The sequence below is a fragment of the Neophocaena asiaeorientalis genome, unplaced genomic scaffold (genome assembly GCF_003031525.2).
Source record: "Neophocaena asiaeorientalis asiaeorientalis breed wild unplaced genomic scaffold, Neophocaena_asiaeorientalis_V1.1 scaffold418, whole genome shotgun sequence".
Lineage (NCBI taxonomy): Eukaryota > Metazoa > Chordata > Mammalia > Artiodactyla > Phocoenidae > Neophocaena > Neophocaena asiaeorientalis.
The window spans coordinates 5,965,298-5,988,879 of record NW_020175731.1 but is presented as its reverse complement, the minus strand read 5'-3'; the positions used below and the strand labels follow the sequence as shown (position 1 = coordinate 5,988,879).

At 38.1% G+C, this 23,582-nt stretch overlaps 1 protein-coding gene across 2 annotated transcripts; it reads left to right on the top strand.

The window, feature by feature from the left end:
• SPIC (Spi-C transcription factor) lies at window positions 1-20,806 on the top strand. 2 transcript variants are annotated; one of them, XM_024732172.1, is made up of 7 exons: window positions 1-97; window positions 6,973-7,300; window positions 11,089-11,114; window positions 11,701-11,794; window positions 13,467-13,579; window positions 15,057-15,165; window positions 20,049-20,806. In XM_024732172.1, exons 3-7 carry the CDS (start codon window positions 11,112-11,114, stop codon window positions 20,474-20,476), a joined length of 747 nt encoding a protein of 248 aa, XP_024587940.1. In that variant the 5' UTR covers window positions 1-97; window positions 6,973-7,300; window positions 11,089-11,111; the 3' UTR covers window positions 20,477-20,806. The 2 variants fall into 2 exon arrangements, with proteins under 2 accessions (XP_024587940.1, XP_024587939.1); XM_024732171.1 differs by having other exon boundaries at window positions 6,949-7,300.
• The last annotated feature ends 2,776 nt before the right edge of the window (window positions 20,807-23,582 follow it).

Sequence of the window (23,582 nt, the reverse complement as noted above, 5' to 3'; positions counted from 1 at the left end):
TGGGAATTCACACCACGAACGCAAAAGGAAAATAACTGAGCTCTTTGGTTTCTCATTAAACAAAATAAGATGCCTTACCAAATGTATTTAAAACCAGGTGGGTCTGCTTTTATATTTTTCCAAAGTAGCATGCCAAGAAACATGAATCTGAGGTTCATATGTGAGGTATTGTGTTATCTGATGGCAAAATTATTCCCATTTGAGTTTAGGGCTTCAAGTAAGAAATAACGCTAGGAATTGATTGGAGGCTGAGGTGAAAAGGACAGAACTGGTTTTCTAAATTTTATACATCTTTATTACTGCCATACATCTTTATTTCTGTCATAAATTTATAGATTATATTTAAATCATGCAGGAGTTTTAATAGAATTAAAAATGTAATTTGGGGAAATTCCCTGGTGGTCCAGTGGTTAAGACTCCACGCTTCCAATGCAGGGGGCACAGATTCGATCCCTGGTTAGGGAACTAAGCTCCCACAAGCCGCGCAGCACAGCCAAAACACTTTAAAAATTAAAAAACATTTTTTAATTAAAAAAATTAAAATGTAATTTTATAACACCGACTGACGAGTGTTTTCATTGCCCGAAGCAAAATTGTTTCCTTAGAATTTTCTTTTTTGGAATTTCATTTGCCTTGTTAGATAACCTTTCTGTAATCCCTTGTTCTCTTTGTCTATTGTTTACTATTTTAGTATGTTATTTGAAACACATAAAAGCATATGTATGCTTTTACTTTAATGAAATGAACACCTATAAAACAATCCCCTGGTCCAAAAACTAAAACATTTTAAATAAATGGTGTGTTTACTCCCTAGACCATCTCCCTGCTTGCCCCGTCCCAGGAGTATTCACTGTCTTTAATTTTGTGTTTATTATTCACTTGGTTTACACACACACCATATAAAGATAGATACATAGATACATAGATACATAGGTGATGAATAGAAACAAAGAAAAGAAAAGCTGATTAAAAATATATTGTTTAGTTGTTTATTTTTGAAACTTGTAAAAATCCTGTCATGTTTTAAGTGCTTTTCTGGGTTTTATTTTTTCACTGAACTTTATGTGTTCAAGATTCTTCCGTGTTATTGCAATTTCACTTTTGTATATTATTCCATTATGTGAACACACCTCAATTTATTCATTCTCTTAGTGTGTATATGTCTATGTCTATGTATTATTTATCTATCGTGTGTGTGTGTGTGTATATATATATATATAGAGAGAGAGAGAGAGAGAGAGAGAAAGAGAGATGAGTTGTTTGCAGAGCTTTTCCATTATTAACACGGCTGCTAACATCTTTCTACATATATCCTGGCATTCATTTACAAAAGTATCTCTTGTGTATGCTCCTAATAATTAGTTATTTTCCTAAATGATTGTCCCAGTTTAGACTCCTACCAGTAATGTGAAGAATTCCCACTGATTCACATCTTCTTCATTTAGTTGGTATTGTCAGACTTCTTAATTTTTGTTAATCTCAACCACAGCATTAAAAACAGAACAAAACCTTCTGTCAAAGTTGACGGATTTGTGGGGCTTCCCTGGTGGCGCAGTGGTTTAGAATCCGCCCGCCAGTGCAGGGGACCCGGGTTCGAGCCCTGGTCTGGGAAGATCCCACATGCCATGGAGCAACTAAGCCCGCGAGCCACAACTACTGAAGCCCGCACACCTAGAGCCCGTGCTCCGCAGCAAAGAAGACACCACAGTGAGAAGCCTGCGCACCACATCGAAGAGTAGCCCCCTCTTGCCGCAACTAGAGAAAGCCCGCGCGCAGCAGCGAAGATCCAATGCAGCCAAAAATAAATTAAAAAAAAAAATAAAGTTGATGGGTTTGTTTCCAAACTGAAAGTCTTGTAACATCTGGCCATGAGAAACCAATTGTCCATATGGCAGCTCCCAATTACCCCCATGTCACCAGGTGGGAAGCAGCTGTCACAGCCCCTGCTACTCTTACTGGCAGCATCTTACTTGGTATACAGCATAATGTATACCAGTTAATACTTCAGAGTGACTTCAGCTATATCCAATCTGGGCGTTAGAGTCTCATGATATTTTGATAATACATGCACTTTTTTTCTTCCTTTATTTTCAAATAGATTTTTTAAAAACCCCAACAACAAAAATTTGACATGGAAAAGCAGTTGTGTAATGCTTTTTTTGTGTTTTTTAAAAACATTTTTTTCTTATTAAAAATAAACCTAGTTTTACATATTAAAACTATTTAAATTTGTATTTGTCCTCCGCTTGGCATATTAGCTTCCTAAGAAAATACAAACTTAAAAGTCAGTTGGTGGGGACCCCCCTGGCCGTCCCGTGATTACAGGACTCCTCACTTCCAATGCAGGGGACGGGGGTTCAATCCTCGGTTGGAGAACTAAGATCCCACATGCCACCCGGCGTGGTCAAAAAAATTTTTTAAAGTGTGAATTAAAAGTTAGTTGGTGGCACAGTGGTTGAGAGTCCGCCTGCCGATGCAGGGGACGCGGGCTCGTGCCCCGGTCCAGGAAGATCCCACATGCCGTGGAGCGGCTGGGCCCGTGAGCCATGGCCGCTGAGCTGCGCGTCCGGAGCCTGTGCTCCGCAACGGGAGAGGCCACAACAGTGAGAGACCCGCGTACCAAAAAAAAAAAAAAAAAAAAGTTAGTTGGTATCTGCCAATGTTCCCCAGAGACGATATCTGAAAAGCTGAATTGAGAACAAGGAGATCCCAATTCTAACCCTAACACTCACTCACTGCTCACTCACTGAGTGACCCCTTATCTCCCTGGGCATCAGTTTCCTCACCGGCAAAATGGGAATAACACCTGCCCTGCCAGCCTTATGGGCTGTTGTGAGAGTTCAGTGATACAATGTACTCATTCACCCATCCAACCTCCACTGAAGCCCTATGTTGTGTTATAGTGTTTTACCACCTGCTTTGGGAAAGCAAAAGACATGTAAGAATTGCTCCCTCCACCTGCCCCCCAAAGCTGGCAAGGTACTATAGCAGAGATAATGCTGGAAATGACAGAATCTTATGAAAGTATAAGGTTATATGATCGTGGTGGTTATAATGAAGATTATAGGAAAGTTGTAAAAAACTGGAGCAAAACAGTACTGAGAACCCCTTAAGTCTTTGAAAGGTTTCTCTCTTTTCTAACCATACCAAAGGCACTTTACAGATTTCTCTTTTAATGAGTATTTTCATTGCTAATTGTAGTTATCTGATAGAAGTTAAATACAGAGAAGCTGTAAATATCATGATGATTAGTAACCGGAACCAGAAATGTCTAGGCTGTTATAGGCACACAGCTATAACTTGGGATCCCATTAATGTGTCAGTTTCCCAAACTATTCTGAGCTCAGAGAATCCCCTCCCCACCCCGTCCCTATCAGTTCCCTACCCAGTTAACTTCTGTAGGAATGGGATGCCGCTTCTCCATAATGAAAGATATCTGCCTTGCTAACCGATTTTGTTAGAACATAGGGAATTGCCACTCACAAATCGCTAGGAAAAAAAAAATCCTAGCCAAAAGGGCCTGGAGATGAAGCAGAATCACTTGCAAGCCTGTCTTCTTAGTGAACTAGAAAGTGAAAATATGCATGATGACCCCAGTAAGAGGGAAGAGACATTCCTCTTCCCTTTCCCAGGCCAGTGAATGGTTTAGGTTCAGAAGCTTCTGAGGCTGGAAGGGCTGAAGTGGAGAGGCATTCTTGCTCTTGGGGTTCCAGATAAAGATGTATACAAATTTCACAATGGGTTAGCTCACCTCTGCCTGCCTAGAATGCAGTCAGGTACACCAGTAGGTTGTCAGAACTTAGCTGTTTTAAGACTAGAGACAGCCCTTGCACAGGCTCTGTCATGGCTCTGAACACAGGACTAACAAACCAGCACTCCTTCAGCACCTCCACAGAAACCAGGAGAGTAAATCTGCTGGCTCCCCGCCTCTCTGTGGAGCTGGGTGGCTTTTTTTTACCAGTCCTGTGTCAGAGGAGTTTCCTCCATTGGTGTGAGCAGTGGTGGGAGCTATTACAGTAATTACAGTAAATACTAGAGCCTATGGAGAATTCGTTTTCTTGCCTTTGCCTATATTTTTTTTAATTTTTAAAAAAGTTTTATTGAAAAAAAATTTTATTGGAGTATAGTTGATTTACCATGTTGTTATGGAGAATTTTTACACAACCTGGTTGTTGGGAAGAGGCACCAGACATGGCAGGAAAGACCTGGGTTTGAGTCCTGGCTCTGCCACTTGCCAGGTGGCTGCAGGTCCCAGGTGTGGTGAGGGTCCCAGGTGTGGTAAATAGGAGCAGTTTTGTGATTAATAGCTACCATCGGGTGTGTTTACTACTCTGTTCCTATGCTATCTCAGTAAAACCTCTCAAGAGCCCTTTGACATAAGGCCATTAGCAAATTCTCGTTCTCATGCTTGTTCTCAGTCTTACTCCATAGATAAGGAAGCAAATTCTGGTTGAATGGTTAAAAGGCTTTGGTTGGAGTCAGGTAGAACTGGTTTGAAAGCCTTCATTTCTGTCACTCACTGTGTGATCTTAAGTCATTTAACTTCCCTTGAGGCTTTGTTACTTCATCTGCAATACGGCGATAATTATAAAGCAGGACCTAACGTTCGTTCAACATTTATTAAATGCTTGGACTGTCCAAAGTACATGATGTGAATTCACTCAGATTTTCACAATAACTCTATGTGGTAAGTAAAATCATTATCTACACTTTATAGAGGAAACTGGGAGGTTAAATAACTTGTCCAAGTTTACACAGATAGGTGCTATGGAGCCACAGTTGGAACCCAGGGCATTATTGTGAGGGTTAAATAATCTATTATGCTGGCCTATGTAGAAGTAAATATGTGACAGGAGTAGCGCAAAGGATAGGAGGGGATGTAAGTGGAATTATACTGTGGTAAGTTTCTTACATTATGAAGTGGTATAACAGTTTCTTATACATGACGTGGTATAATAGTTAGACTTGATAAATGAAGAATGCATATTGTAACCACTAAAGATAAATTACAGAAGTATGTCATACCGTTATTTTACCATGACATTATAAAGAGCTAATGAAGGAAATATAATGAAATAATAAAATACTTATTTAATCCAAAAGAAAGCAGGGAAGGAAGAACAAAGGAACAAAAAATAAACAGAATAGAAAACAAATAGCAAGATGGTAGATTTAATTCTAACTATACAGTAGTTACTAAATTGGACTGAACACTAAAAAGGCAGAGATCATCAAACTAGGTAAAAAGCAGCACCCAACTCTATGCTGCTTTAAAGAGACATACTTTATATATAAAGACAGATAAAGAGAACATGTTGAAAGTGAAAAGGATAAGAAAGCTAGTGTGGTTACTATCAAAGTAGACTTCAAGGACTACCAGAAAGGATTGCAAAAAAGAGAGAGAGATTTTATAATGATAAAAGGCTCCATTCATCAGGAACACATAACAGTTCTAAATGAGTCTGCATTTAATAATAGAGCTTCAAAATACATGAAATCAAAAATTGACAGAATTAAAGGGAGAAATAGACAAATCCACAACTATAGTTTGACATTCCTCTTTGTAATCTCTGTAATCTTTGTAACCGATAGAAAATGCAGAGAAGGGCTTCCCTGGTGGCGCAGTGGTTTAGAGTCTGCCTGCCGATGCAGGGGACATGTGTTCGTGCCCTGGTCCGGGAAGATCCCATATGCTGCGGAGCGGCTAGGCCCGTGAGCCATGGCCGCTGAGCCTGCACATCCAGAGCCTGTGCTCCACAATAGGAGAGGCCACAACAGTGAGAGGCCCGTGTACCGCAAAAAAAAAAAAAAAAAAAAAAAAAAAAAAAAAAAAAAAAAAAAAACAGAAAGGATTTGGTAAAAAAAAAAAAAAAAAAAAAAAAAAAAAGAAAATGCAAAGAAAAAAATCAGTAAGGATATGGATGATTTGAATAACATTATCAACCAACTTGATCGAATTGACATTTATCCAGCACTACATATAATAACTATAAAACACATATTCTTTCAAGTGCAAATGGAACAAGATAGGCCCTATATTGGGTCACAAAACAAGTCTCAATAAATTTCAAAGAGTAATCTAGTGGAAGTTATTATTAAAATGAGGGTGAGGATTAGCTATTTGTCTCATAACCTACGGTTCTATGAATTCTACTGAGACATAACAAGTTTTCTAGCACCTTCTTCCCAGTCTTGCAAAATTATTTGTTTATTAGGTTTTCAGAGGTCTTACTAAGATTAAGACCCACTTCTTAAGTCCCCTAAGGAATCGAATTATTTAAATAGAAACTGCAAAGAAAGATAAGAGCTTGAATTTGGTCTCCTTTTCTTGGGTTCTGAAGTTCTCTATTCTCAGAAAAAGCAATTTTTCTCCTGAAGCTTGGCACCATAAGATTTAGACTCCACCACATCTGTTCCTTACAATTTTCTAAAATAATATCAGTTGCCACTGAGGACAATGAACTTCTGCAAAAAAGAATCTGTTGATCAGGGATCCTCTCTGTAGAGCTCTTGTTACTCAGCTCATTTCTAGAGTGAACAGAAACACTAATGACCACCCCTAAAAAGATGCTTTGTGTGTGTATTGGGTACAAGTGTCTCAAGAAGCAGTCCTTAGATAAGAAGGCTTTGAAAATATTTACAATACAGTAGGAGTTCCTAAACTGGGCTCTATTGGCCTGACTGAGCGAGTTTGCCTGAAAATGTGCTGATGGCATTTTCCTGGAGAAAGAGCTCATCATAGCTTTCATCAGGTTCTCAAGGAATAGGAGCCTTACTCTCTAGAATGCTAAAAGGACAGCGTATCATTTCGTTTTTAAGTTGCTGAAAGCATTTTCATACTTTATCTTTACAAAGGGCTCAAAACTGCATTTTTATTTTTCATCTGTAATATAGAATTGTGCCCCCAAAACATCATGTGCTCATTGGTTTTGCTCAACTCTTTTTCAGGGTCCATTTATTCATATCTTGCAGAATAAAACTTTGGAGACACCTGTTGGGGAAAACGTTGGCTTAGAAAATTGACTTTTTTCCATTGATTTCAAATACATAACAAGCCTGTACTACTATGAGAATCTGCCGGGTGCTATGAAGTCTGCCGTCGGGACTAAGAACCCTAGTCCAATGGAACCTAATCTGCGGACATAGGGCTCCAACGTGGTTGAGAGCATGTGCATGAAGTCATTTGGGCCTAAATCTGGACCCAGCCCAGCCCATTTCTCACTAGCAATTGGACCTTAGAAAAAAAATCATGAAATGTCTTTGATCCTCGGTTTAGATTCTTCGAAATGGAGCTAAGGAGGTAACTACTATCATATGTGATGTTTAGATTCTTTTGAAAAAGTTTTATATTATTTTTTGGCTTGATGTGTGGATTGATCTGGATCCTTCCTCCTCCCTCTCTAACTTTGCCTCTTGGACCCCACACTCATTTTGCTCTGGCTTCACTGGCTTTCTTGTTTGTGCCTTGAATAAACCAAACTCATTTCCACCTAAGGCTCTTGGCGTCTGTTGTTTCTTCTGACTAGAGGTGCTTCGCTGCATTTCTGCTTTTCTTTTGCTCACTCTTTCTTATCCTTGGATTTCAGCTCACACACACTCCCTTAGAATTTTTGTGACCATTCACCATGACTATATACACTTACTATGACTGTTCTCTTACTGTTTTCTCAGTACTTATTGTTAATAACACTTCTCTAGTTTGCTTTAAAAAAAAAAATCATTTTTCCTCACCAGAACTTGTTCAGTGCTGTGGTCCCTGGACTCAGGACAGTGTCCGGCAAAGAGCTCATTTATATATATATTTGTTGACTAAATGAACCAAACAAAATAAAGTGGCACGAAAAGGGCGTAGACTGGCAGGGCGTAGATGGTACAGATTAAAAACTCATCAACATTAGCGATTTGGTTTTATACACTTTTTACTTAAACATCTACATTTCAGAAGAGGGGATGTGTGTTTACATTTGCATAATAAAACTCGGTCAAAAAAGTAATTGGTGTAGAACAATAGTCCCATATCAAAGGTGAGCTCAGATTCCAACTATGCAAAACAGAAAATCTCTCTCCCCACCCATAACATTTACAAAAAATTCTTAGGTGGTTTTCCCCCTGGCTAAATGTGACATCTATTAAAATGACCGAAGGTTACAGTTACTTAAGGGTGTTGCCTACCTGCGCTTCAGAGAGGAAAGTTATTTCCACCAGGACTATACCTAAATGTTAGATTGGCCTCTGATGGACAGGTAAGATAAAATAGGTAAATGGGCAGATGGATGGGCTGGGAAGGAAGCATTATAGGTGGAGGAAGTCCCCAATAATTTCCATCAGAGCCACCAAAAACCATCCCAAATAAACCTTCAAGCTAAATAAGAGGACTGGACCTGGTCTATAAATGCAGCAGCTTCAAGCATGTCCAATCAGATCACTACCCAGAAGCTTCTCCTGTTTTGGAGTTGTTACTGGATCCAGGTAAGAAGGGAAGACCATAGCATGGATTCATTTCCTCCTCTTAAATGCATGGTGGTAAGTAAGATTAAGGCTGGAATGAGGAGCCTCGAATGCCAGGGCAAGGGTCTGTGCCTTTAAGATCTCTAAGTAGGGCGATCAGTGAACGACATTAGAAGTAAAGTGGTTTGAGAGGAAAGAGACCAGAGTGAAGGCTGTTAATAGTTCAGGCAAGAAAAGCAACGTAGGCTCCAGAATCAGGGGAGAAATAATAGGAGTAATAGGAAAAGAAAGGTGGACAAGGGTTGTACAGGTCAGAGGTGCCCAGTGGGGCTGTGTAGGCCGGAGGAGCCACAAATTATGCTCGGTGGCAGGCGGGTTTCATGGGATTTGTTCTAATGCTTTTGGCCCATAGGATACAAATATTCTGTGCCTCTTCAAAATAATAGCCTCTGGTGTCCACTGGCCATATCATGAAATAGAAATAATGAAGGCACTGTATCTTTAAAAAAAAATCCCCTTTTGTAGCACTTCCTTAAAAACAGTACTTAATGAAACTCTGCCAGTGAGCTCTTGACAGTTCTGTCTTATTTCTGATATTAATGAAACAGCTTGGTAAAGGGCTGAAGTGTCTTCCTGGTAAGTGTTTAGTTTATGCTTTTCAAAATTCTTTGTAATAAGTGTTAATTTTCTTCTCTGGCCTAATGAGTGTTTCTCATTGACTGCCTGTTCCAATACTAGAAATATTAAGCAATTGAAGTGATCAATAATGTTTTCAAGCTTTTTTCTTCCCTTTGGGTTTGCTACTTTTAAGAGTCATGATAGTTTTGTGGGGTATTTTAGTCAAAGGGAGTAGTCTCATTTAAGTATTTAATTCAAAGTACAACACTCACCTGAGTATGTATTTGCTTCGGTGCTTATGAGCTGAGGCATAATTAATTGAAAGTTATTGACATGGCCTTTTAAAAACATATGTACTGATAATATTCATTAGGGACTATAGCCCAAAATGTGATTTATGGATTTTCTTCTTTTTTTTTTAAGTTTTTGCTAAATTCTTCAACATCTCCCACATGGAGAAGCTGTATTTTTTTTCAGCTTTCTTGAGATATAATTGACATATAACATTGTGTAAGTCTAAGGTGTACAACATGATGATTTGACATACATATACACTGAGAAAGGATTACCACAGTAAAATTAGTTAACACATTCATCACCTCCCATAGTTACCTTTTTTTATGGTTTTTCTTCTCATATTCTCTTTTAAATGACATAGTGATTTCAAAGAGCAGAATAGAATTTCGATGTTTGACATATTGTATCGCGACATTATGGATATGTATAATAATAGCATTGGATTATATCATCTAATCATATTATGCAGTGTTAAATATTAAAGAGTAAGCTCATTGTTTTTGCAGGATAAATGCTAAAAACTTGTATAAACAGAGTTGCTTCATGTGCTAAATGAAAGGATAAGCAATGTGGACCCACCACCCGCTCTTTCTTGTTCTGTGGATTTGTTTGTTTTGTGTAGTTCTATAGAACATAAAGTTTGAAAACATTTAATGTGGGTCAGTATGATAATTGTTTATTTAAAACAAAATCTACATTACTTACAGAGATAAGAATGTAGATAATGTAAAATTATAGACCAGAGTTCTTAACCTAGGATTTTAGAAAGTCCACGGACAGTTTTCATAGAGTACATTTTATTTGTAATGTAAATTCAAATTTCATGAGAGAAAAAGCATGTCTTTCACCAGATTCTCAGAAGTCCATATGACACCAGGAACTTAAAAAAAAAAAAAAAATCACTGTTATAAATGGAGAGCCATGCTAAGGTAAAAAAGATTTTGATTTCCAGAACTTTTTAATACTTTAATATTTAAAAGAATTTTAAAATACTTAAACATACTCAAATTATTTCTATATTTTCATATCAATATAGTTTGTGTAATTAACTCTAGCTATTTTGTTTATTTTTTAATCTCTTTTTATTGAAGTATAGTTAATTTACAATGTTGTGTTAGTTTCAAATGTATAGCAAAGTGATTCAGTTATACATAGGTAGCTATTTAACATTTAAGAAGTTTTGTAGGACATCCCTGGTGGCACAGTGGTTAAGAATCCGCCTGCCAATGCAGGGGACATGGGTCCGAGCCCTGGTCCAGGAAGATCCCACATGCCGCGGAGCAACTAAGCACATGGCGCCACAACTACTGAGCCTGCTCTCTAGAGCCCGCGAGCCACAACTACCGAAGCCTGTGCTCCTAGAGCCCATGCTCTGCAACAAGAAAAGCCATCGCAATGAGAAGCCCGTGCACCACAACGAAGAGTAGCCCCCATTCTCTGCAACTAGAGAAAGCCCACGCACAGCAGCGAAGACCCAATGCAGCCTAAATAAATAAATTAATTAATTAATTAATAAAAAAAAAGTTTTGTGATGACAGAAAAGCAAAAATAAATTTTTGTAGGAAATTTCTGTAGAAAGAAAATTTGTACTCATCAAAGAGAATTCAGACGGTACTTTTGGTTTATATAAGGTATATTCAGAAAATAAGTAAAGTCTTTTAATTCAGAGGCAAATTAAATAGAAACACTATTTAATTTTGTTTTTTAAATATTAATCTTTTTCAGAATTGTCAATTTATTAATGAAGCATGGTAAGTTGGCATATAAAAAATCTTTACTCTTCCTCCATTTTGAAAATAAAATATATGGGCTAGATTAATAAGGGTATGAAATGGTTTGCAAAACAGTTCAATTTTAGGTCTTGGAGGCATGCTTTTGAAATTAAGAGCATTTCATTTTTAAATAATGATTCAGATTCTGTTTGATTAAAGATATTTCCCTGATCCCTTTTTCCAAATCAGTCTCCTGCTATATAACTCCTTGCTAAAAATTTGTAAAATGTTGAATACTGTACTATAGAATGAGGCTGCTCTCTAAATACTATGTTACAGAGCAATGGATCTCAGCCAGGGTTGATGTTGTTCCCCAGGGTATATTTGGCTATGTCTGAGACATTTTTTGTTTGTCACAACTGTGGGGGTGCTACTGGCATCTAGTGGGTAGAGACCAGGGATGCCGTTTAGCACCCTGCAATGCACAGGGCAACCCCTCTGCAACAGAGTCTTCGTCAGTCTAAAATGTCAATAGTGCTGTGGTCGAGAAACCCTCCTTTATATCAGGAAAATTAAGTTCTACTGGTAATTTCCTAACTCCAGAGTTCTGCAATTGTTCTAACAGGCTTGTGTTGAACAAGACAAGCTGGGTCAAGCATTTGAAGATGCTTTTGAAGTACTGAGGCAACATTCAACTGGTGATCTTCAGTACTCCTCAGGTAAAGATGTCAGTCCCCTTCTGCTGGTAGTTTGTATTTGTTTATCCCACACTGTTAAATTGTCCCTCTCTGCTTTCCTCTCCCCTTTTGTAGCCCCAAGTTTGGTTTTGTTTTGTTTAAATTTATTTATTTTATTTATTTATATTTTTTGGCTGCCTTGGGTCTTTGTTGCTGCGCATGGGCTTTCTCTAATCGCGTCGAGCAGGGGCTACTCTTGGTGGTGGTGCACAGGCTTCTCATTGCGGTGGCTTCTCTTCTTGTGGAGCACGGGCTCTAGGCACGCGGGCTTCAGTAGTTGCGGCACACAGGCTCATTAGTTGTGGCTCACGGGCTCTAGTGCACAGGCTCAGTAATTGTGGCACACAGGCTTAGTTGCTCTGAGGCATGTGGGATCTTCCCAGACCAGGGCTCGAACCCGTTGGCAGGCAGACTCTTTTTTGTTTGTTTGTTTGTTTGCGGTACGCGGGCCTCTCACCGCTGTGGCCTCTCCCATTGTGGAGCACAGGCTCCGGACGCGCAGGCTCAGCGACCATGGCTCACAGGCCCAGCCGCTCCGCGGCATGTGGGAACTTCCCGGACTGGGGCACGAACACGTGTCCCCGGCATCGGCAGGCGGACTCTCAACCATTGCGCCACCAGGGAAGCGCCCCCAAGTTTGTTATCTATATCTGAGAGTCTGTTTCTGTTTGTATTATTTTTTAGATTCCACATATAAGTGATATCATACAGCACTTGTCTTTGTCTGACTTATTTTGCTAAGCATAACACTCTCTCAGTACATCCATGTTGCCACAAATTGCAGAATTTCATTTTTTTTAATATAGCTGGGTAATATTCCATTGTGTATATATATACCACATCCTCTTTATCCATTTGTCTGTTGATTGGGCACTTGGGTTGCTTCCATGTCTTGGCTACTGTAAATAGTGCTACTATGAACATTGGGATGCATGTATCTTTTTGAATTCGTTTTCATTTTCTTCAGGTATATTGAATATATCCAGGAGTGGAATTGCTGAATCATATGGTAGTTGTGTTTTTGAGGACCCTTCATACTGTTTTCCATAGTGGCTGCACCGATTTACATTCCCACTAATAGCATACAAGGGTTCCCTTTTCTCCACATCCAGGCCATTTTGACCTGTGTGAGGATATTTCTCATTGTTGTTTTGATTTGCACTTCTCTAATAATTAGTAATGTTGAGAATCTTTTCATGTGCTTATTAGCCATCTGTATGTCTTCTTTGGAGAAATGTCTATTCAGGTCTTCTGCCCATTTTTTGATTGGGTTGTTTATTTTTTTTGATATTGAGTTGTATGAGCTCTTTATATATTTTGGATATTAACCCCTTGTGAGTCACATCATTTACAAATATTTTCTCCCATTGTGTAGGTTGTCTTTGTTTTGTCAATGGTTTCCTTTGCTGTGCAAAAGCTTTTAAGTTTAATTAGGTCCCATTTGTTTATTTTTGCTTTTATTTCTTTTGCATTAGGAGACAGATCTGCCTATGTTCTTTATCCTAAATAAATTTAACATCTCAATATAAAAATGCCAAGAGCAATCACATATATAAGCATATAAACATGTATAAGCATCACACACACACACACACACACACACACACAAATATAAACTTTGACTTTGTCAGTTTCTTTCTCTGTTTTTAAATAGATTACAGAAATTACCTGGCTTTCATCAACCACTGTTCTCATGTCAGAGGAAATTCCAACAGCTATGGTGTGCTGCCCACAGAGGAACCGGTCTACAATTGGAGAACAGTAATAGTGAGTACTTTTACCAGGGGACCAGCATCCCTCAGTAACAGGCAAATTTCCTATTTGTCCCAGCCTTCCCCTTGGTGAATTTGACGGTCAGTGTGGGGGACCATCAATGCTGTCAAGAAGGAAACTACGCTTTATCATTGTTCTTCATCTGACTTCAGATGGGTTTCAATGATTTCTATAGAGGAGGTATTTTAGGGTTCTCACATCAACGCTTCTCCTCAGTCCATCCGAAAAGCTGCAGGAAAGTTACAGATCCCCTAAAACGTTCCCTGCACTGGCTTTACCCACAATCTTGTATTAACCTGCTCTATTTCCCCTCCCAAGCTCAGAGCTAGCTATGTGTATTGGACCAATTCATTTCTATTTTAGTAGCCTTCTGCAAACAGGAGTGTCCCCACCATCTACCTCTCCTTCCATGTGTTCTTTTACATTGTTTACTTTCTTTCTTTCTTCTTCTTCTTATTTTAATTTGTCTATTTATTTATTTTGGCCATGTTGCGGCATGTGGGATCTTAGTTCCCTGACCAGGGATGGAACCCATGCCCCCTGCAGTGGACGCGCCGAGTTCTAACCACTTGACTGCCAGGGAATTACCTGCATTGTTTCCTTGATGTGTCCCTTTTATCAAGCAGTCTTAATGTGGTAGAGTATAAATATTAAAAAAAGTTTTTTTTCAGTTATTACCTTCAACCATAGTATGTCAAATGTCCTTTTTCTGTCCCTGTAAATTATACTGTTCGGGCGTCTCCAACAAGACATTTCTTTAAACAGGGAGTTTGGGTTTTGCTTTAACCTCTCTCACCTCCCCTTAGGGTTGCCAGGTAAAATATAGGATGCCTAATATTCTTATTTGCTAGATCTGGCTACCCTATTTCCACTTCAGCTTCCATCCCCAACATACACTGAACAGCCTCTTGTGGTGGGGACTCCTTACCTGCTGGGCAGCCCTCCTGTATAGGGAGGGCTCAAGTCCACCCCCTTCCACCACCATGTCTAGTTAACCCATGGAGGCCCACATTTCCTTGCCATATGTAATGGTAGGAACTCAGCCTGCTTCTTCCTGCCTCTCTTGCCTCTGTCCTCCCTCAGCTGCCATCTTTCTCCTCTTATTTTCTCTTGCCAGATGGGCATCCTCTTCCCTTTTTGCTGGCACCTCAGTTTCTACTAATGATTCTTTTGGATCTTTCTTGCTGGGCATTTTTAGGGGAAAGGAGAGAAGCCACCCACTCTCCTTTCTCATAAGGAGGGGAAGATACAGAACTCACAAAGCCTCAGATTACCCTCTGTCCCTTGGCCCTCTCCATATATGTGTTTGATGCTAGCTCTGCCCTGGGAGACAGCAGTTGAAGGTAGTGATTTTCAGAATTCGAGAGATGCTGAACACTGTTTCTGCCCTCAGCTTTTGACTTTGGCCACCAATCAAAAGTGGGGCCACACGGGAAGTCCCACTTAACATCCTGATACGTTATTTATATAGAACAGTGCTGCGGACCTCTATTTTGAAGGAAATATTCATCAGTCTCTGCAGAACATCCCTGAAAACCCGCTGGTGCAACCTACTCTTCTCCAGCAAAAGGGAGGAAAAGGTATGTGGATCCATTACTCCTTGCATAGGTAAAAGAGTCAAATCTTCATCAAAGCGGCTTTAAGGGAATTTCATATCTGAGTTTGGAATTGATTTGCAAAATATTCTCTTCTCACAGTTGAGAGTAATTTAACTCTGACAGACAAACTACTCCAAGCTGTTTATCTTGGGTGAGCTTTCCTATAGCTTCATAGAGATGTTGTAAAGGTGCAAAGTGTCACTTCAGTCAATTAAATCTGTATTCAAGAATAAGGTGTAAGATATGGAGAACAAACTAGTGATTACCATTGCGGGGAGGGGCAGTATAGGAGTAGGGGATTAAGAGGTATTATGTATAAAATAAGCTACAAGGCTATATTCTACAACACAGAGAATATAGCCATTATTTTAGAATAGCTTTAAATGGCATATAACCTTTAAAAATTGTGAATCCTTATATTGTAAGCCTGTAACTTATATAATATTGTACATCAACTATACTTCAATAAAAAAGGAATGAGGTATATAAATTTTAGGTACAGAAGGGGGAACTTTTCCGTAAATTATTTTAGCAATCTTATTTCAACTGTGAAGCCCTCAGGATAGAAATCATCTCTATTAAGTTCTCCACAAACTTAATCATCTCTATTAAGTTTTCCACGTTCCATAATAACTTTATTTCATAAATTTGAAATCCTGATTTCATAAATGAAGATGATCTCATCTAACAGGTAGGCAAAAGCGTTAAAGTAGGATAATAGCCTCTGTTGGCTAAGATGTGGGCCACACACATTCACGTGCATTATTAAAGAGAGTATAAATTTTTACAAAGTTTTGTAAGGCAATTTAGCAATACCTACCAAAATTTTAAATGTTCATATCTTTTGACTCTTAGTGACTATATAACTCACTCACTGGGTTGATTATGTGAGCCTGGCCAGATCACTTACTTAATCTTCTGTACCACAGTCTCCTTATTCAAAAACAACCAAACAAATAATAATAATTGTACAGACATTGTAAGATTGCTATAAAAATTAAGTGAGAAGATCCACGTAAAGCATTAGGCTCATAGTCTGGCACTATGGATATTTCCCAAAATACCTTAGATGCACGTGTGTGCATATATATGTATTAGGATGTTCCTTGCAATGTTGTGTGTGATAGTAAGTTACCTCCGACATACAAGGACATATAAGATGCATCCCAATTTTATACTGTAATTTAAAAAATGATACCTTATCATAGCTACTGAAAATTATTATTTTAAAAAAATTTTATTTTATTTTTTAGTTGAGGTATAGTTGATTTATATTATTAGTTCCAGGTTTATAACATAGTGATTCAAAATTTTTATAGCTTGTACTGCATTTTTGTTATAAAATATTGGCTATATTTCCTGTGCTGCATAGTATATCCTTGTAACTTATTTCTTTTATACATAGTAGTTTGTACCCCAATCTTGCTCCTCCCTCCTTCCCTCTCCCCACTGGTAACGACTTGTTTGTTCTCTATATGTGTGAGTCTGTTTCTATTCTGTTACATTCATTTGTTAATTTTTAAATTTTTTTGGTTTATTTTGTAGATTCCACATATAAGAGATAACATACAGTATTTGTCTTTCTCTGTCTGACTTATTTCACTTAGCATAATACCTTCTAGGCCCATCCACTTTGTTGTAAGTGGCAAGATTTTATTCTTTTTTTAATGGATCATATTCCATTGTATGTATATATACATCTTCTTTATCCATTCATCTGTTTATGGACACTTAGGTTGCATCCATATCTTGGCTATTATAAATAATGCTGCTATGAACATTGGAAAGCATGTAACTTTTCAAATTAGTGTTTTCATTTTCTTTGGATATATACCCAAGAGTGCAATTGCTGGGTCATAGGGTAGTTCTTTTTTGGTTTTTTTGGCCGTGCCATGCGGCACGTGGGATCTTAGCTCCCCAACAAGGGATTGAACCCGAGCCCCCTGCATTGGAAACGCGGAGTCTTAACCAGTGGACCGCCAGGGAGATCCCTGGTAGCTCTAGTTTTAGTTTTTTGAGGAATCTCCCCACTGTTTTCCACAGTGGCTCTATCAATTTATATTCCTATCAACAGTGTACAAGGGCTCCTTTTTCTCCACATCCTTGCCAACATTTGTTATTTGTGATTTTTTTAAAAATTATAGCCATTCCGACAGGTGTGAGGTGATATCTCATTGTGGTTTTGATTTGCATTTCTGAATCTTCAGCGATGTTGAGCATAAACATCGCACAGATTTGCATGTGCCTGTTGGTCATCTGTACGTCTTTGGGAAAATGTCTATTCAGGTCTTCTGCCAATTTTTTAATTGGGTTGTTTGTTTTTTGATATTGAGTTGCATGAGCTATTTACATATTTTTGATTTTAACCATTTATTGGTTATATCATTTGCAAATATTTTCTCCCATTCAGTACGTTGCCCTTTTGTCTTGTTGATGGTTTCCTTTGCTGTGCAAAAGCTTTTAAGTTTAATTAGGTCCCATTTGTTTATTTTTGCTCTTGTTTCCTTTGCCTTAGGAGACAGATCAAAAAAAATATTGCTACAATTTTTGTCAAAGAGGTTCTGCCTAGTGCTTTGTTTCCTTCTAGGAGTTTTATGGTTTCTGGTCTTAAATTTAGGTCTTTAGTCCATTTTGAGTTTATTTTTGTAAATGTGTGGGAAAATCTTCTAATTTCATTCTTTTACATGTAGCTGTCCATACTTAAAATTATTTTAAATGAATATTTTTTGAGATAACTAGTTTTGTTCTTATAAAACAGTATACTGTATCCTAGAATTGTAAAAGTCTAACTATGCAGTAATATTCTAATCCAGCAAGGAATAATGTATAAAATCGTATAAGTAAAGTAAATCTACTGAATATTACTATTGAATATTAAATAATGGTAGTAATTCAATATGAGGCCAATAACACTTCTACCTCTGTCACCTATTTTTTTTTTTAAACAAACAAACCAACTAGTTACTAAGTCCAGGGTGTGGCGCCTGTATCTTTTCACTGATGTTTCGGCTGTGGATCTTTGCCATTAGGGAATGTATCATTTACCATTTTCTGTTTATAGAGCTTAGTCTTCCACCTGAGATAGTGATACATTTAAAACAATGAAATTTCAAAATAATTCGGGAATTCATTATTGAGAGAAAAATAGTACATGCATAAAAATAGAACATATATAGTTATTAAAGAGAAAAAGGAATACTTTAAGTATTGAAACAGAAAGAGCTCTAAATACATTTTGGTTTTTGTTTTAATCCTTTTTAATCCCATAATTCAAAAGTAATAATGCTCATTATTAAGAATTCAACTGATTCAGAAGTATGTAAAGAATAAGTGAAAAAATGTTCTTCCTTCCCATGCTATGGCCCACAAGTAACCTTTGTCAACAGTTTAGTATTTCCTCTATCTATAGCTAATCTCTATATTGTTCTATGATTTTATTTAAGATATATTATACACTGGAAAAAGTACAAAATACTGTGATACCATTTTTAATTTTTAAAGGATATGCATATGTTTATATAGGCAAAACAAATTATTTTCTAGAAATATGTAGGATTGGAGTTTTTACTTTCCGTTTGTGCTTCTGTTTGAATTTTTTATCATATAATACTTTTAGTTTCAAAAAGTAAAAATTTAAACATTTTTTTCAAAATTGAAAAACAAACTTTTAAAGATGAGAATCCATTATAATTGATTTGACCACTGGGTGAGAGCCAGAGAACTTCTTTAAGGCTGTGACTTTAATTCATGATGTATTTTTTGGTAAGTCCCTTTCATTTCTCAATTCATAAACTCAAGATAATATAACGCAAAAGATAATCTTTGTAAAAGCCTTTGAGGTTTTTGGATGAATGATGACAGATGCATGAGTATTACACCCCAGAGACTGTTTAAAGCAGTTTGAGAATCCACTATTCTACTTTCTCAAGGGGAAAATGGAATTTGGCTGTGGAGCTTTTAGCTACTGACAGATCTGGTGGGACATGGTATTTACAGGCCAATTCAGAAGTCACAAAACCGGTTGTCACCTTTGTTCTCCAATCCACCAAACAAGCAAAAACCATAGCAACAAATCTTCCCAAAGTTTCCTTTTTAGTTATTCTGAACTATAAAGGGCTATGCTCCTAAAAGAGATTAAAAACTCTAGCAGTACCATTTTATTTCACTGCAATGAAAAAATACCACAATGCTCACTGTCATTGCTCACTAATAATGTCAAAATGTCATGAAGGTATTTTGGCATTTCGGCTCTGTTTTTTTTCTCTTCTTTATTTTTTCAAGTAGTTATGCAGAACCGGAGTTAGCATTTTTACATGTCTGTTACTGATTTCATTTGTATTTGCACACGGTTTTACATTTTGCAAAATACATTCACCTTCCTTACCTCATTTGACTTAACTTATTTGAATAAAGCCCCTTCAAATGAGTTGTCTTTTGGAAATGGCTTTTGAGACTTTTCTTTAAAACCACTAAACTTTGCAGTCCATTTTGCTCAGTCTTGTTGTTCTGTAGACAGTTTAACATACAACATAAAATTAGAAGTCAAGATTTAACTGTGACAAAAGACCACACGACAAAAGGGAGACTCAAGTAGAGAGGTGCCATGCTTCCCTTCTCCAGTGAAGGATGGTACAAAATTTTGGACAACTTCCCTAACAAAGGTTCAGTTGAAACTGCAGTAGGCCAAATAGACCCTTGCTTTTCAAGTCCCATAAAATGATACCATAAATGCATTCTAAGGGGTGAGTAGGAAGAAAACCAGTCCCAATCAACTTTGAATTCTGTAGTCACTCAACAAACCCTTCCCGAGGATGTTCCTTGTGTAGAGCCATGGTGAAGTATGACATTGTTTTCCTCTATTTTAGGCAGGAAGAAGCTCCGACTGTTTGAATACCTTCACGAATCCCTGTGTAATCCCGAGATGGCATCTTGTATTCAATGGATAGATCAAACCAAAGGCATCTTTCAGTTTGTATCAAAAAACAAAGAAAAACTTGCCCAACTTTGGGGGAAAAGAAAAGGCAATCGGAAGACCATGACTTACCAGAAAATGGCCAGAGCACTGAGGAATTATGGAAGGACTGGGGAAGTCATCAAAATCCGGAGAAAGTTAACTTACCAATTCAGTGAGGCCATTCTCCAAAGACTGTCTCCATCTTATTTCTTGGAAGAAGAGATCTTCTACTCACAGTGTGTTCAACCTGATCAAGGATATCTCAGTTTAAATAACTGGAATGCAACTTATAATTATACATATGCCACTTACCATGATCTAAGTCACCCTGATTGCTAAATATACTCTTATACATCAAAATTTTCTGGCATCAGAAATCCCTACAAGTTTTAAGATTTTTCTCTGAAGACAGATACTGAAAAACAAAACAAAAAACCCAAACTTCATTATTGCTGTCTTTTATGAAGTAGCATATAATCTATACTAACTTGGTGAAAAATTTTGCCAGTGAACAACTTTAAATGATCAAGTCCCATTTGAAAATATAGACTAAATGTCCTTCCTTTTACTATTGTCTATGTAATACTTCCTTCTAGACTAATAATGCTAGTGGAGATGCTTTGATTTACATATTGATTTAAACATTATTTTCCTGTCATACACTCAGACAAAAAAAAATCATTCTAACATGTATCCAACAGCTTTAGCAACAAAACAAAAAATGATTGCCTGTGATAGCGTTCCTGCTAAATTACATTCATGGCTTTAAAAATTTCAGTGACTAAAACTAGAACTACCATATGATCCAGCAATTCCACTCCTGGGTATACATCCAAAGAAAATGAAAACACTAATTTGAAAAGATATATGCACCCCAGTGTTCACAGCTGCATTTTTTTTGGCCACACTGCACAGCTTGTGGGATCTCAGTTCCCCGACCAGGGATTGAACCCAGGCCTCTGCAGTGAAAGTGCAGAACCCTAACCACTAGACTACCAGGGAACTCCCATAGCAGCATTATTTATAATAGCCAAGATATGGAAGGCAACCTAAGTGTCCACCAACAGATGAATGGATAAAGAAGACGTGGTATATATACACAATTGAGTACTACACAGCCATAAAAAAAGAGTGAAATTTTGTCATTTGCAACAACATGGATGGACCTGGAGGGTATTATGCTTAGTGAAATAAGTCAGGGAGAGAAAGACAAATACTGTATGTTATCATTTATATGTGGAATCTAAAAATTGAAACGAATATAACAAAATAGAAACAGACTTAAAGATATAGAGAACAAATTAGTTATCAGTGGCAGGAAGGAAGGAGGGAGGGGGCAAGATAGGGGTGGAGTTTTAAAAGGTACAGACTACTATGTATAAAATAAATAAGATAACAAGGATGTAATGTACAGCACAGGGAATATGCCAATATTTTATAATAGCTTTGAATAGAGCATAATCTAGAAAAATATTGAATCACTATGTAGTACACCTAAAACTAATATAATATTGTACATCTGAAACTGATATTGTAAATCAACTGTATTTCTATAAAATAAATACATAAAAATTAAAAAGTAAATACTTTAGTGGCTATTCTGAACCTATCTTTTTTCTGCACTTCAGACCTCATGGTCTGTAACCCTGCGGTGCTAAAGACACGATGGTCTAGGGAAAATGCCACTTATAAACTCCAAAGTTACACTTCCCACAGATCATTTGCTTGCATTTCTCTCTTGCTTTGGGTAGATCCAGGAGCTAAAGTTTCTTGCTCTCCTGCCACTCAGCCACAGGGAGGTGCTCTTGCACTGTTACTTCTCTGGCCCAAACTTGGGCCATGATCTCTTCTTTCCTTGAACTAGCCCAGCTAAACCAGATTGGAACAGTTGGAGGCAAAAAAAAAAAAAGAAAAGAAAGACTTTGATAAAAGATGGAGGGTAGCAAATAATAAACCCTAGAGAGGAGCCAGGATTTAGGCAGTCTTTCTTGGAAGTTATGGTTTATCCTCAACATTCGTAAGAAACCCTGGGAAGAAACCCTTTGTCTCTTACTTGCTGCTTGACAGGTTTATGCATATGCCATCTGTATTACCATGAAACAAGAGAGCTTCATGGACTATATGGGTCATCTTCAGTCCAGACCAAGAGGGCCTGGCCAGCAGGTCAAGAGCTCCTTGGAGCTTGCCCTATTAGATTTTCAGCACTGGGACTTTGCTGAGTGGTGTAGGGTTAAGAATCCACCTGCCAATGCAGGGGACACAGGTTCAAGACCTGGTCCAGGAAGATCCCACACGCCGCAGAGCAACTAAGCCCCTGTGCTGCAACTACTGAACTTGCGAGCCAAAACTACTGAAGCCTGTGCGCCTAGAGCCCATGCTCCGCAACCACAGAAGCCACCGCAAGGAGGAGCCCATGCACCTCAACGAAGTATAGCCCCTGTTCGCCACAACTAGGGAAAGCCTGAGTGCAACAACGAAGACCCAACACAGCCAAAAATAAAATTAATTAATTAATTAATTAAAAAAAGATTTGCAGCACTGCCATGGTCGTATAGTGGTTAGTACTCTGCATTGTGTCCAGCGTTCCCAGTCTCCCCTTTTCTTTTGTCCCCTCCTGGTGCCCTTCCTTCCCCAGGGACTCTTAAGAAAGAGCATGGTAGACCCAGAGTGACTAAATGGAGGCTAACTCAATATTGGCCATATCCACATGTAGTCTGAGTTTGTTATAGACAATCTTTGTGTCCTCCCAAAATTCATGTTGAAACCTAGTCCCCAGTGTGATGTTATTTGGTGGTGGGGTTTTGGAGAGGTGATTAGGTCATGAAGGTAGATCCCTAATGAATGGGTTTAGTGTCCTCATATAAGAGATCACAGAGAGCTCCCTTTCCCCTTCCACCATGTAAGGGTACAAGAAGACGGTTGTATGAACCAGGAAGTGGGCCCTCAGCAGACACTGAATCTGCCAGCACCTTGATCTTGGACTTCCCAGCTTCCAGAACCGTGAGAAATACATTTCTGTTGTTTATAAGCCACTTGGTCCATGGTATTCTGTTAGACCAGCCCGGACAGACAAAGAAAGTTTCAATTAGTGCTAAAATCAAAGTAAGACTCAGCTTTTATACTCATTCTCCCACAAAGAAAATAGGCTTGATAAAATATTAATCAAGCACATAAATTTTACCAAAGATTTGAAAGAGGAAATGGTGAAGAGGGTTTACAACAGAAATCATTCAGCCAACAAATTAATAAAATTCTATCAACATTTTTCCTCATGCCATAGTCCCTCCTATACCCAATGCAAGCCTGAGGGCTTCATCTTGACAATTTTCCCCAAAGCCGCCAGTCAGCATCAACTCTCTTTTCTACAGAGCTGCTTCCTCTTGGGCAAAAATCTGGGCTCTGCCTTTTACCTAAAATACATTGATCAAAGCCCATTTTCACAAAC